The 15,661-nt window shown below is 46.1% G+C and overlaps 1 protein-coding gene across 1 annotated transcript in view; it reads left to right on the forward strand.

Annotated features, from left to right (window-relative positions):
- ARHGAP32 (Rho GTPase activating protein 32) overlaps nucleotides 1-15,661 on the forward strand; it is a gene marked incomplete at both ends in the record, with an annotated part of 100,817 nt that overhangs the window by 40,807 nt on the left and 44,349 nt on the right. The window contains 4 exons of the mRNA XM_080631585.1: nucleotides 6,000-6,137; nucleotides 8,173-8,265; nucleotides 9,310-9,432; nucleotides 10,396-10,473. Coding sequence (XP_080487711.1) covers nucleotides 6,000-6,137; nucleotides 8,173-8,265; nucleotides 9,310-9,432; nucleotides 10,396-10,473 — 432 coding nt within the window. The remainder of the gene's footprint in view (nucleotides 1-5,999; nucleotides 6,138-8,172; nucleotides 8,266-9,309; nucleotides 9,433-10,395; nucleotides 10,474-15,661) is intronic.

Raw genomic sequence — 15,661 nt, forward strand, 5'->3', positions numbered from 1 at the left:
TTGAATGGAATGATTTCTTTACTGAGTGATGCCATAGGGATAAATACCATGGAATGTTTGTGCTAAAGCCCGTTCCTTCAGCAGATGCAAATGGAAGTGCATTTCAAGCTGTCTCTTCAGTGTACCAAAGATAGAGAGGCTTTACTGTGCTCTGTGCTAAAGGCTTCCACTGTAGACTCTAGGAGAGGAATCACAGAAGCCCAGCTTGGTTTGTGTTGGAAGGGACCTTAAAGCTCATCCAGTTCCACACCCTGCCATGGGCAGGGACACCTTCCACTGGAGCAGGTTGCTTAAGTGGAAGGTGTCCACTTGAAATGGTCTGGTGGATTTATTTAAGGGTGGTTTTTGCTGGGAAAAGAAGGCATCCAAGCAGATGCCAGCCTCCCAGTTCATCAGACCTGTGCTGGACTGAGCTGCAGTGCAGTTGTGGAGTGCTCTATAGCAGAATCTACTTTCATGTGCTCTTCAGATGCTTTGCTGTGATGAAAACCCACAAGCTGAAGCGAATGCTCAGTGTAGCCCTGGTCTAGGAAGGGATGGTGAGCAAGAGGGAAAATGATCTCTCTGAATAAAGTGCAATATCACATAAAAGTGCTGCCACAAAAGGGTTTCTTTTAAGCAACAGAAGCTTTTACAATTACACGGTAGTTTGTTATTGTCTTGTCCTTTGGGCATTTTGCTTTCAGAAAGCAAGCTCTGAATTAGAGACACCAATCCTCTTGTCTCCAAGTTGTATTCTACTTAGCTCTGAAGCCAATGTGAAAATCACTGTTGCAATCCAAGAGCCAGAATGATGATTATGGTTTCTGTCAGTAAGTGATGGTTTTGGCAGGGCTTCCCCTTGTCATGTGGTGCTTTGTAGACAAGGCTGGGCCCGGCCACAGATTGAAGAGTAGAGCTGGCTTTTCATCTGAAGAGACACTGAATCCTGCCCTGTAACCAGGCAAGTGCAAACCCATTGCAGAGGAGCAGCTTGTCTACAGTCTTACTTGTTTTACACCTTCTCCAAGAGCTCACATCCAGGCTAAGAGGAGGATTGTGGTGCATGGTCCTGGTTTTCAGTGATGATAGAACCATAGAATGGGTTGGGTCGGAAGGGACCTTCAAAGCTCATCCAGTCCAACCCCCCTGCAATGAGCAGGGACATCTTCAACTACATCAGATTGCCCAGAACCACATCCGTGGCCTTGAATATCTCTCCATGGCCAAGAAGTGAGACTTAAGCAGCTGAAGATCACTGTCTGTCTAAGCCAGCCTCAGGCGAGTCATTGGGAAAGCTGTGTTTTATTTTCCTTCCCTAACCTCAGGCGAGTCATTTTCAAAGGGGCTTTTTTGTTGCTCTGATTTAAAGGATGGTGCTGTGGCCTTACTGTAAGGAAACTCTGCTGCTGCTTCTCTGTGGTTAAGATTATAGCACGTTTAGAGCATGGGGTGAAGAGGGCGTTGTGCAGTGTCTGTGTAATCATTTGTAAATGGATATCTGTATCCACTTCTTGCCTTGCTACCTGGAGGATGGGAGAATCTTGCTCCCTGTTACTTAGCAGTCGTGTTAGTGCCTTTGAACTATTCCTTTTGTGGCTGTAAGCCCATGTTAGGTTATTCCTTGTATGTTTTGCAGTGTAAGAAAGCAATCCCCGTGTTGTGGCTTCACCTCTGTGTCCCTGCTGCTCTTACAGGATCATTTTACTAAAGAGATGATTGATGCTGAATTGTTTCAATTACAGCTTGCCAGGAGAGCAGGGGATTTCATTCACGTGCTGAGAGTTGTAAACCCTGTTTCAAGTTCATTAGGTGCCTGTCAGCCTGCCGTTCAGAAACAGGCTTTCCTGTGGGAGCACAAATGGATGTTCAGATTTCAAATACATGTGGTGGGTCTTCTTAGCGTGCCCTTGTTTCTGGGTACCAGGGATGGGGCAGCCACAGCTTCTCTGGGCACCCTGTGCCAGCGCCTCAGCACCCTCACAGGGAAGAGCTTCTGCCTAAGAGCTCATCTCAGTCTCCCCTCTGGCAGGTTAAAACACAGTTCCCATGTGTGTTTTAGTGTTCCAGTCTGTAATTGGAATCAGGGTGAGCAAGGAAGTACTAATTTTTAGGGGAGAAAAGCTTCAGTGGTTTCCATTAAAATCTCTTTTCTTTGCTGATTGCAATTAGTTGCTAATAAAGTAATAATTAATGCTGAGAGACATGAATTTCTTCTGTGGAATAAGGCTATTAAGGATTCACCACATGAATACACTGAACTTTCTCCTCTGTCTTCTGCCTTGCAGTCCGTCTGTGTGTTCCCTTCATCTTGTGATAGTTGGTCTCTGGTGTGATTTCAGTAGTGCTGAAGTTACAGCATTCCCATTATTTTCACCTTATTTCACCTCCCTCCTGCCCATACTTCATTTTCTTCTTGTCATAAATAAGGGCCTGACAGTGGAATGGGTATCACCCTGCAAGCCATGGATGCTCTCTTCTAAGTGAGTCAAGTGAGCAGACATCACCTTGGTGTAGCTGCCTTCACTGTTGGCTTGGCTCTGCCCAGCTCTATCAGCTGAAATGGGAGCAAGCACCAATGTTTGCCAAAGAAAATGCATTCATCAATTCCAATATCTTGGAAATGCCTTCCAGCTTAAGGAAAAGCCATAACGCGTGTTCCATACCCATGAGGAGCAATGCAAGTGAGCATCCATCTGTGGCCTCAAGGTGAGACCTGGAAGCCCAAAAGCATTGCATAGGCTTTCATTCAGAAATGAAGCTGCCTTAGTGCAAACTCCCTCGAAGTTTTACTGATTTATAGTTTCCCTAAAGTTATAATAATACACCAGAGGTCATGAGATCACACAGGCCATTTTGGTAAACAAACTGAAGCTCAGATAAAGCCACCTATGGCCCCAGCTAAGACCACTTCCTGGAGAAACCCAAAGTGATGGATTTTATCAGACTTGGTTTCTGTTTTGACTGAATTTCTAAGCCATTTTCCAGCGTGACTTGAAATAGAAAAAGGCTGAAGGGTCATGCTGGAATAACATACAGAACCCAGGACCCAGACAGCTGTAAAAGTCACCCTCATGGCAGGGTTAAACCCTCTTGGGGGATGCTGGCAGTTTCCAGCTATTTAATACATGGTGTTTTCTTACTATCGGGTCAAACTGAAGTGACTTTTGCCGTATACTTTAGTCTCATTTTCTGGGCTTGATCTGGTGAGGTTCATGAGAGCATCCACGTGATTTCCCTCAGGAAATAAGCATTTGAACCAGAAAAGAAAGGTCTGTCCCTGCCTTTAAATAAATAAATCCGAGGTGCTACAGAGAAAACAGAAACCGTGGGACAGGCAAGTTGTGCATGCAGGGATTCAGTAGGACCCTGCCTGGCTTGAAGGGGCATTGATAGACACAAAGGACTCCTGTCTGCTCAGCTGCAGGCAGATGCAGCTGGAAACACAGTCTTCCTTATATCTAACCTGAACTTCCCCTGCTTCAGTTTAAACCCATCACTCCTTGTCCTATAGCCACAGTCCCTGATGAAGAGTAATATGTATTATTTCTCCTGCAACTGTGATCTCTACTAACATACCATATACATAAGAGCCTGAACTGGAGGGCTGGGATTGCAGGCATTGGGCTGACCGAATGCAACGCGGGTTCTGGTCACCCCGGTTGTGCACCACCCCTCTTCTGGAGGTTGCTGCTGCTTCCGCAGGGATAGCTCAGGAATAGCTCAGCTGGTTGCTTAGCAGCAATTGGAAGGTACAGGAACGGGTCAGGGCTACCTCTGCACCACGCTCAGGCAGTGCTGGCTCAGTGCTTGCTCCACGAGTTGTTGTGAAGAAGCTCCCAGAGAGATGCTGGGGCAAGAAGCACCGCTGCTGTCGGGAGGTAAGCTGTCCTTGCTCACCGAGCAGCTGCCTTGCTAGCTACTAGTAGCCTTGTCACCATGATGGTGTAGCATGGCTTTCATCAGAGGCAAGGAGAACACTGTATAGTCTGTTCTCTGCAGCTCATCCTGCTCGCTCCATGCCATGGACCGGTTGTTTGCCAACCGCAGCTATTCCCACCTTGTAAATATAACTCAAATGTCTTGATTACAGGGAAAAAGAGACTGCAAATCTACAGCCCAACACTTGAAAATACAGAATCATAGAACAGTTTGGGTTGGAAGGGACCTTAAGATCATCCAGTTCCAACCCCCTGCCACGGGGAGATTGGAATCTGTCATTGAATTAATGACAGATTTATGATCGTTTGACAAATCTGCTTGTGTTTTGTGTGGGTAACGTGTGAGATCGTGTTGAAATATCCTCTGAAGTGTAGCAGGCAGAAGGAAATGAAGGATTGCAGTGATTTCTCTGTTGTTTCTTCTATTGGTGACTAAACCTTGCTTTAGGTGACTTACCTAGAGAGTAGGAACCACTGAGCTGCAAAAGGTGGAGAGGCTGGAAAGGCTGTCACCTTTCTGCAGATAGACTTGCACTCCTGGTTTTGGTTTTCTCCTTTAGGTGAAAAGTAAAATGACATAACTACTGGAAATTACAAAGCATTTATGTCCTGTGTAGATACCCTCTTTGTAAGGTTGTGAAATAGGGGTGATTCCTTGTTTCTGGGCACAGTACACGGTCTGGAGTTGTCTTAAATAAATAGTTGGTATGCTGAAGTAAAGATTTTGCATTTACAACTGGCTTGCAAGCTTTGGATATTGGTACAAAAATGATGCTTAGAAGCCTCCTGACAAATGGATCTAGCAGAATGGTGAATGTGAGGTGATGCTTTTTGTATATCAGGTGAAGAGGGCATCCAGTCGAGATTGAGAGCCACGTACAGCACATCTGGTTCAGGCTTTACAGCTCCTTTCCCTGGTGGTGCGTCCCCTCTTACACCATGCATTTCCCTCCTGTTTGTGCTGGTTGCCAGGCTTTTAATCCTTGCCCTGCCTTACAGTGGCCGTGTATCCTGAAGCAATCTTAATTCCTTCCTCTGGCATCTTCTGAGTCCTTGCCAGAGCACCAGGACTTGGACAGCATGGCTAACATCTCTTGCAGGCTGTGTTGGTTTTTCCATCCTTTCCCAAGGGAGAACAACTGCCTGTGGAGTGAGTCTGCAATGCTGATGGAGATCCTCTTCTTGTTAAATCACAGAATCCCAGCCTGGTTTGGGTTGAAGGGACCTTAAAGGTCATCCAGTTCCAACCCTGACATGGGCAGGGACACCTTCCACTAGAGCAGCTTGCTCCAAGCCCCTGTGTCCAACCTGGCCTTGAACACTGCCAGGGATGGGGCAGCCACAGCTTCTCTGGGCACCCTGTGCCAGCGCCTCAGCACCCTCACAGGGAAGAATAAATACAGCCATGCTGTTGAGTTTGGGAAAGAAAGACTGAAACAAGCACTTTGCACTTGAAAGAGAAGGTGTGGGAGCTTTGTGGAGGTCCACGGTAACTGAGTCAGCATCCACGCCTGTACCACACAAACAGTGTCACTTAGGGTGCTGAGAGGATGAATGACTCTTCATAAAGTGCTTTGACCTGTAAACTGCTGCATTATCACAACATTCTTTTATTGATCATAATAGGCCATGCAGCATTTAGAAGTGGTCATTTAGATACTAAAAGCTTCGCAAAGCAAATTATGCTGCCCTGGGCTCTTCCTTGTCCCCTGAAGCAGTGTGTATCTTGTCAATATTTCAACTGGGGCAGTGATATGCACTCAGGAGTAATGTGTTATTCATCAGAGATTGGTTGGAACGATCCCTTCCCTGTAAGGGTGCTCAGGCATTGGAACAGGCTGCCCAGGGCAGTGCTGGAGTCACCATCCCAGCAAGTGTTCACACACCGCATAGATGAGGCCCTCAGTGCCATGGGTTAGTGGTGGCCTTGGCAGTGATGGGGAATGGTTGGATTTGATGAGCTTAAAGAGCTTTTCCACCCTGGTTGATGCTGTGATTCTCCACACACTTCCATTTTCCCCATCTACCCCAGTGGGTGAGGAGCCTCTAACAGGGGGATTCTCTCTTGTCTTTCTGCAGGGGAGGAGCTGGATCGTGAAGCGCAGTTATGAAGATTTCCGAGTACTGGACAAGCACCTTCACCTGTGTATTTATGACCGGCGCTTCTCCCAGCTCTCGGAGCTACCCCGCTCTGATGCCCTGAAGGACAACCCAGAGGTGAATTCCCTAAAGCACAGTCACCAGCAAGGGCTTGGAAGAGAGAGCTTGAAACTGCTTTTTCATGTACAAAGTAGTTTTAATGTGGCCAGGGTTAGGTTTGGACATTGATTATGAGCAAGAAGATGTAAGAAGTATGTGTTTTCCACCCTGAATTTCAAGGGGCTAAAGGGAAATGCCCTGCAAGTTCATAATGATTGATGTGCTGCTAAGCATGGAATGGTCATTGAGAGTGTCAAGAAAGAAGCTGTCCAGTCTGTACCTTAGCTAAGAATGTAGTTACATCTTTGGAAACTTCTTCAATGATGTGGATAAGTTCCTGCCTTAATGTTAGCAGCTTGACATTCCCAGGAAATCATGCTGTGCCAGGGCTGTGGCACTGCAAGAGGACTACCATTTGCAGTGCTAGACTGAAGCATTTGCATTAGTGCATTATTTAAATGCTCTTTAAAAAGCTTAAAAAGTGGGGGTTTTCCCTAAATGAATAAGAGGTATTTTTCATTGTGAGCTGGAATTCCTTTGGCTTCATAAGCCTGTTGATAACTCCGAGATTCACTCATGTCTATAATAATCGAGGAAGTAGCAGGTGCATCTTGACTGCATCATGTCAGTAGATATGGAGAGGGAGGCAATGTAATGCATGGCCACAGAGGTTACTTGAGCCAGTGGAGCATGACAAAACCATTCTGCCTCTCTGTCTGCAGGAGGAGGCTGTTACCCAGTGATGGGCAGTGCCCCTTCCTTCATTTCACAGGTCACTTAGCTCAGGGACCTGCAGCTGTACATTTGCCCCCTGCCATCAAGCACACAATCCTGACATGCTGTGCGGGAAGGCTGATGTTGCCTGCCCATAAGATGCATAGCAGTAAAGGGAAATGGGGAAATCGAGGCCATTCAAAGAAGAATCCATCCAAGACTTGTAAATCAGAATGTGTGCTCTTTCAGCACGGAGCTGGTGAGGACTGATTACTTTTGAGCAACAGACGGTGGCTGAAATCAGTACCCACTAGAGTCTGCAGGGCCACTGCATATGGGAGGTTGGTAATGCGGACCCATTGCTCATCAAAACATCTGATTCGTTAGTTGCTTTGGCTTAATGCAGGCTGTTCCTGTAGAGAATTTATTTTCTAATCTTTTCAATTCAGCAGAAGCAGCAATATTCAGGGGGAGGAATTCCTGGGTTTATTGTTTTAAGTTCTGGGTTTTTTTAAGCATTCCTATCTCTTACATCTTTATTTGTACAACTGATTTAATATGCGCTTTATAGCATGAGCCTGAAAATGTATCTCTAAGCACAGAAGATGTAAAGGTACTGAACAGCTCTACTGCTCCAAAATGGAATTCTGCAGCTGGGTGGCATCTTGTACTGTATTTTTCACTCTGAATTGACCACATTTGAACCCCTACCAACGCTGGGCTGCCTTGGTAAAAGTGCTTTATAACACTGGGAAGCTTTGGGAAGTCCTCCCCAGCTTCTCTTTAATACAAGCAAGTTTACTGTTACAGAAAGGACATTGCCAATACAAGCAAGTTTACTGTTACAGAAAGGACATTGCCAAGTGTATTTTAAACCCTCTCTTCTACTGTTTGAAATATCCCTCTTTCACCAAGGGGTCCAGCTGAGCTGCCACATTTCTAAGGGCTTGCAAGTGGGTGGACATAGTAGGGTTTGTTGTGCTAAATGTTTCCAGGCTGTGTTTGATGTCCGTAGTATATGATTTGTTTGGTATGAAATTCATGATGAGAAGAAGGCTTTAGTTTTCAGGTATCTTGACAAGGGAGATTAATGAAATCTACATCTCTTATAAAAATAAGTATAACTTTCACAGGGAGATGCTGCTTTACCCTGTTTTTCTGGTGTGTAATCATTGTAACGCTGTATGGAGTGTGCTGTCCTCCTTCCAATGACAGATTTCCTTGCAAAAGGGAATATATCTCTTTTATGACAATGGATAATTTATAGTCTTTTAAGTCTGAAGAAGTCTTTCCAAACTGGTGGATTAACAGAAAAACTCTGTCTCTCTTTCTGTCCCAGCTTGTCACCCAGATGCTGATGGCTTACCTGTCACGTCTCTCCGCCATCGCAGGCAACAAGATAAACTGTGGGCCTGCTCTCACATGGATGGAGGTATGGGATGACGCCTAGGTTGTTCTTTGTTTCCTGACCTTAGCAGGCCACAAATGTGCTCTTTGGCCTTTCCAGAAAGAGGTATAATCCTTCCAGACCTGTTGGTGTCACTGAAACGCTATCCCAAAAGCTTTACTCCCCAATTACCAGCATATAAGTGGCCACAGAATGTCTAGAACAAATAGAATCAGATTTAGTATTAATGTAGGAGCTTTTCCGCCCTCTTGCTTGGATTTTGTCACCCAAGGACATATCATTCTGCTAATGCAAATAAAAGGAGGTGGCAATTCCAGGGAAGCAGTGACTTGGGCAGTGCACTGTCTGGAAAAGTCCCCGAGGAATAGGTTGCAGAAAGCACACACATTCTTACCCTCCTTTTTGGCAAGGCAATACTGCAAGTGTGGCAAAAGCTATTGGGGCTGTCTCAGTTATGGTGTTTGCCTGCCCTCTTTATTTTAATTTCCCTGGTGATGGCTATAGAAGCAATCAAATCAGTTCCCATTTACTGTTGGCTAAACTGGCACTGTTTGCATATCGTGAATTGTGGCTTTTGTTTCTCTGTTAATGCTCTTCTGCCACCTCAAACAACAGACCTTATTGGGCCAGGAGCACAGGAAAGACTGGGGCTGAGAGATGAAGCCCCCCTTGTCTGTGTCAGCAGCCCTGTTGCTGATTAGTCTTGTGGAGATATGTGTGTCTTTCTATTGCCTGATGGTATTGCTGCACACCAGGAATAGAAACACCTATTATTAGGCTGTTGCAATTCAGATTTAAATGGTTGTAATAAGGATTTTGAGTGCATTTTCCTGCAATTTTCCCTGCTGACATCCTCCTCACCCTGAAATACTCTTCCTGGGTTGCTCTCCCTCTCCCTGGTTGTGTGTGCTGTGCCCTGCTCTGTGTGTGCTGCTCTCCTCAGAGGGCCCTCAAGCTGTGCTGTTACTGGGAATCAGCTTGAAGCCCCTGCCATGTAGATGAGCATTGCTAAAATGCCTCCTCGCTTGTCCCCAGCTGCCTCACAGTCTCCTGTGCTCCTTATTTCAGATTGATAACAAGGGGAATCACCTGCTAGTCCACGAGGAGTCATCCATTAATGTTCCTGCTATTGCTGCTGCCCATGTTATTAAGAGATATATTGCTCAAGCAGCAGATGAATTGTCCTTTGAGGTAAACAACAGAACTCCTATTCCTCGTTGTCATATACAGCAGAGTGTAACGTGAGTGTCTGTGTGTGTGTGTGTACATCAGGAATACATGCAGACACTTCCAGAATGTTTTGTGAGGTGAAGCTTAGAAGATTCAGTTAAATACTCGATTTGCAATGGGTTAGATACAGGGAGGAGTTCAGTCATCTGTAAAATACAGCTTTACTTGGCATTAGTATCTCCTGATTGCACGGATGCTGCCAAGCGCTCCAGCCTGGTCTCTGAGCAGCAGCTCATACTGCAGGGGTATTAAAAGTATGTTGTCTCCATCCACATATGTGTGTGAGGACACATGCCAAGTTCATTCCTTGCTGGCCAGTTTACACAACCTGTGTTCCTGTTGGCAAGGCCATGTCTAACCCCATTTGTAAAAGCTTCTGCTCCCATGGAAAGTAAAGAACCAGACTGTCAAAGGATTTGATACCTGAAGAACGTGATCATCTAAAGCTGCTCTGAAGACCTTGCTTGATGCAGAGTAGGAGCTGCTGTTGGAGCAAAGAGCTGGGAGATCAGACCCTGGAAGGCTTTGTGTGTCCACCTCTTGTCTGTTCTACCCAGAGAGCAGCATTTTATGCTCTGATTGCTCATGTGCAGTGGTACTATCAATGGAGCATTCATGGTGGTGTACAAAGAAGTGTCAAGGGAAGCAGGTAGTGCCCAAAGGAGTGTTTGTGATCACATTGTTGGCATGTAGCACAGGAATGAAAGATAATAGTGCTGGTCTGGTGCTGCCAGGGCTTTGTTCATATTCAGGTGCAGTAACTCTTCTGCCTCACATTTGGATTTCACAAAGGCAGATGCCTCAAGATTGGCATTTCTGCAGTTGCTCACGAGTTGAACAGGTTTCTTGCAGTGTTGAAAAATGCAGTTATTTGAACTGTGCTGTGAGCTGCAGGCTGTGATTGATGTTGCCATTCTTTTGCAGGTGGGAGACATCGTGTCTGTTATTGATATGCCACCAAAGGAGCTGACCACATGGTGGAGAGGCAAGCATGGCTTTCAGGTAGACACAAGCATCAGACACAATAGTGCAACTTTATGAAAGGCAGGAAACTGAGCAGTGTGTTCATGGGACTGCTGTGCCTGCACAGGATGTGAGCAGTGCCCCTGTGTTGGTGTAAGAGGGCTGCTTTCTCTCTGGACTTCCTGCCTAACTGTTTGAGTAATGGACAGCCATGACCCTTTGGACAGCTGATGTTAGTGGAAGCTGATACTGCACCCCCTCCAGTGCAGCTGATACTGCTATTCAAATCATCTCTGTTATCACTGTTATCATCTCTGTAATCACTGTTATTCAAATCATCTCATTCCTTCCACTCTCTAAAACTAGATCAGGCAGAACATCGAGGGTTCAGAGAAAGCCATTTGGTAAGACACTGCCACTGACTTGGACAAACTACCCAACTACCCTGTGCTTTCATACCTGCATTTATTGTGTAGCCTTAGCATTATTGGTCTCTATAAGTGTTACAGCAGAAAGAATTAGACTCCATTTTCCAGAGATCCTAAACATTCCTGGGAATTAGGTACCAAACCTTTTGTGTCGAAGTGGCACTTCTCTGCCCAAAGAGTTTTATTCGCAGCTTGGGTTTTCTCATCAGGACATTAAAAGAGAGAAGTCTCTATTTACAAAACAAAACCTTCCACTGGAGGAGGTAGCTCCAAGCCCCTGTGTCCAACCTGGCCTTGAACACTGCCAGGGATGGGGCAGCCACAGCTTCTCTGGACACCCTGCACCAGTGCCTCAGCACCCTCACAGGGTTTACCAAGGGGAAGTCATGCTTGACCAACCTCATAGCCTTTTATGAGGAAATAACATTGTGGATGGATGATGGCAGAGCGGTGGACGTGGTCTACCTTGACTTCAGCAAAGCATTTGACACAGTCTCCCACAGCATCCTCATAGCTAAATTGAGGAAGTGTGGCCTGGATGATCAGGTAGTGAGGTGGACTGCAAACTGGCTGAAGGAGAGAAGCCAGAGAGTTGTAGTCTATGGGGCGGAGTCTAGTTGGAGGCCTGTATCTAGTGGAGTGCCTCAAGGGTCAGTATTGGGACCAGTATTATTTAATATATTCATCAATGATTTAGATGAGGGAATTGAGTGTACTGTCAGCAAGTTTGCTGATGACACTAAGCTGGGAGGAGTGGCTGACATGCCAGAAGGCTGTGCTGCCATCCAGCGGGACCTGGACAGGCTGGAGAGTTGGGCAGGGAGAAACTTGATGAAATATAACAAGGGAAAGTGCAGAGTCCTGCATCTGGGCAGGAACAACCCCAGGTTCCAGTATAGGTTGGGGAATGACCTGTTAGAGAGTAGTGTAGGGGAAAGGGACCTGGGGGTCCTAGTGGATGACAGGATGACCATGAGCCAACACTGTGCCCTTGTGGCCAAGAAGGCCAATGGCATCCTGGGGTGTATTAGAAGGGGGGTGGTCAGTAGGTCGAGAGAGGTCCTCCTTCCCCTCTACTCTGCCCTGGTGAGACCGCATCTGGAATATTGTGTCCAGTTCTGGGCCCCTCAGTTCAAGAAGGACAGGGACCTGCTGGAGAGAGTCCAGAGCAGGGCGACTAAGATGATGAAGGGAGTGGAGCATCTCCCTTATGAGGAGCTGGGTCTCTATAGTTTGGAGAAGAGGAGACTGCGGGGGGACCTTATTAGTGTATATAAATATATAAAGGGGGAGTGTCATGAGGATGGAGCCAGGCTCTTCTCAGTGGCAAACAATGATAGGACAAGGGGTAATGGGTACAAACTGGAACACAAGAGGTTCCACTTAAACTTGAGAAGAAACTTCTTCTCAGTGAGGGTGACAGAACACTGGAACAGGCTGCCCAGGGAGGTTGTGGAGTCTCCTTCTCTGGAGACATTCAAAACCCGCCTGGACACATTCCTATGTAACCTTATCTAGGTGTTCCTGCTCTGGCAGGGGGATTGGACTAGATGATCTTTTGAGGTCCCTTCCAATCTCTAACATACTGTGATACTGTGAAGAGCTTCTGCCTAAGAGCTCATCCCAATCTCCCCTCTGGCAGGTTCAAGCCATTCCCCTTGGCTGTCCCTACAGGCCCTTGTCCAAAGCCCCTCTCCAGGTTTCCTGCAGCCCCTTTAGGCACTGGAGCTGCTCTAAGGTCTCCCCTTAAGGAGCCTTCTCTTCTCCAGGCTGACCCAGCCCAGCTCTCTCAGCCTGGCTCCAGAGCAGAGCTGCTCCAGCCCTCGCAGCATCTCTGTGGCCTCCATTCTTCAGTGCAAGCTCCCTGCTTGCCATCCGGCTGGCTGAAATCCCGACTAGACACAATGAGAACTGCTGGTGATTAAAGACACAAGAAGCAAGGGAGCCCTTGCGCAACCTATCAGGCCTTCTGCCTCTCAGATCAGAGCTATCTAGAGTGCTTTCCTAGCATAAAGATATGTTGATCAGCAAACCACTCGAAGAGGGGTTTGTCTGTATCCATGCACAGTCAGCCTACTGATACAACAGATCCGAGCAGCTGCAGAGGTAGAACACCATATTCTGGCTTAACAGAAAACTAGGGGTGGAATAATCTCGTGTCTTACATTATAAGCAAGTCTTTCACAATGTGAGTCTGATCATGGCCACTGAACCACACCACTGGGAACACAGCAGCTGTAATACATGTTTCAGGAGCTCTCAGGATGTGTTTGCATTGTGTGCTTTGGGAAGTTCCTGCCTGTCAGCTGAGGCAGGTAACAAACCATCTGGGGGCTTTCTGCTCCCCCTGACTGCCAAGTAAAGCTGCTTGGAGCAGAGGTGGTTTCCAGCAGCCGTATCTGGGCTGACAGGCAGTGATTTCATCAGCTATGCAGAGTCAGTTATTACTACATCAACAGAGTTCTTCACACGCCATGGGTCTGATCTGCAGAGAGGTGCATTTTTCCTAGGAGTTGATGGGTTTTGTCATTTCTTTGAACAGGACTTGGCAGAGCTTTTCATTTCCATGAAATCAGCTACCAACAGATGCCAATTCCAGTGTGGTACAAAGAGGGAGAAGGGTTTTTAGTGTAAGTTTAAGGCCCATAAGCTGTGAGTATGCAGAAAAAGTGTGCTTTCCTGTTATAACAGGAGATTTTTGGCCATGCTAACTGCTGCAGTGAGAAGAGAATTCAGACTTAGAGGTGTGTTACTGTTCAGTACCAAACTGGTCTCGATGAGTGTATAGGTGAAGAATGTTGTTATAGTTACAGGTTCTGATGCAGCTGTGCAGCCTTGGAAGCATTTGTTCTAGGCAAACAATTGTGTTCCCGTGTAGGAACAGAAGGCGATAAGGTGATAGCAATCCGTTGATTCAGTCATTTTAATGGACAAAATAAATCAACAAACACTGTCTTGCCCCAGAGAGCTGTGATTCTGAGAGCAAAGGACGAGGCCCAAAGACCAAATGCTTGGCCAGTTTGTTCATGTTACTTCTCAGGTTTCTGCTCTGGGCTCAGAGAGGAGCAAGGTTTTATGCCATGGCCACAGCTTACACTGTAAATCATACCTTGATAGAGGTGAGCAAGGCTTTGCTCCATGGGGAAAACCACAACTTTAGGACTGAAGAGAATTTACTTGGTTGTGTGCATTTAAAGCAGCTGTGACTTGGTTATGTCTGAGCAGAAGTGTCTTCATTTCTGCACGTCCCCCCAGCTTCTGGAGTGAATAAAGGCTTTCTCTGTGGTGGGCAGATGAACAAGAGGCAGCTTTACTGATACCATCAGAAATGCAGATCCAATAGGTTACAAGTGTGTTCAATGTGAGCTGGAGCTTTGATTCCGCATGGAAGTCAACTTATTCTGTGCCAGGCAAAGCTATCCTGCAGGGATGAATCACCATTCCTGTTATCCTCCAATTCCCTGTTAGAGTTGCAGGTCCTCTTCTCCCAGTACCTGATCTAATGACTGCCTTGCAAGCCACTAAAGCCAATGGGGAACAGAACAGCTGCTGGGCTTCTTATCATTTACTCTGCTTAAAGTAAAGCGATTTTGAAGACATTTCTCCTCAAGCCTTTCTCTTTTCAAATGCCCTTAGTGAGTCACTGCTTTCCTTGTCAGATTGTTACCTAAATTGCAGCCACCTCCACACTAAGAGCCTTCCAGCCCTCTTTGTTCTCCTTTTCCTTCATGCTTTGTCTTTTCAATCACAGTTTCAGGCAGCTGAATCACGAGGGAGAGGCCCTTTTTTGATGCACAAGTGCCTTTGGATGTGCTGCATAATTCTGTCTTTTAGTTGCACTGCTGCTGGAGGTGACGCAAAGCACTGTGGTAACCAGAAGTGGATTGGGCTTCTTGGTAACACATGAGCTTGACCTGGTTGTGGCCCTTGCTTTCAAACCCATGGTCCATGCTGAACCTGAACACGGGCTTTAAGACTGAATGGATTTCCCAAGAAGGGACATGTTCTGCCCTGCACTGGTCAGCAGTGAAGCAGTAGTTTGTGCTTTCCTCCTTTGGTTAAGGTGTGTGGTGGGTTTTTAACCTTTAGATGACTTTGTATTGATCTGAATATATTGCTGTTCATTTTCAGATGTTGCCAAATCCTTTAAGCCAGTGCCTTACTCCATCTGTTGAGATTAACTCCTGGCCTAAACTCCTTTATTTATACAAAATCAGGGAAAACTTTGCAAGGGAGGAAAGGCAGCATCTTTTAAATGGGTGGGAATGAGGCACAAGTAACAGGTTGTGACCCTGAAGATGATCTCTTGGGATCATTTCGTTTCATCATTTCAATCATTTCATTGCTTGAACATGATCTTGAAAGAAGAGTTGGAATAAATAAGTCAGAAGATGTAAGCCATGTGAACTGTTACCAGGGAATTAACATCGGATTGCTTGTCAACAGCGGCATGAGGGAAAATTCTCCTTCCCTAAAAAATCCATTAGTTGGGAACATGGCAGAAGTGACACCGTGAGAACAGTACAGTGTTTTATTTGGGCATGGTTCTGAGCTATCTGGAATTAATGACATAAAAGGGTCTTCTTGCCTTCCTAAATTCATGTTTAGCATTTTATATTGCTAACAGGAAAAACATTAGGTTGCCAATCAAAGGCAAATAAGCTTTTGATTACAGGATGGGATTCGGGGCTGGATTTAGATCCACCATTTTTCACAGTCTCCCAAATGTATCGTTTGTGTGATGGGCTCAGACTCCCACTGGATATGTATATTTTTCCTAGCATAAATATTGTCTCCTT

Source organism: Psittacula echo (assembly GCF_963264785.1).
Source record: "Psittacula echo genome assembly, chromosome: 18".
Classification (NCBI taxonomy): Eukaryota; Metazoa; Chordata; class Aves; order Psittaciformes; family Psittacidae; genus Psittacula; species Psittacula echo.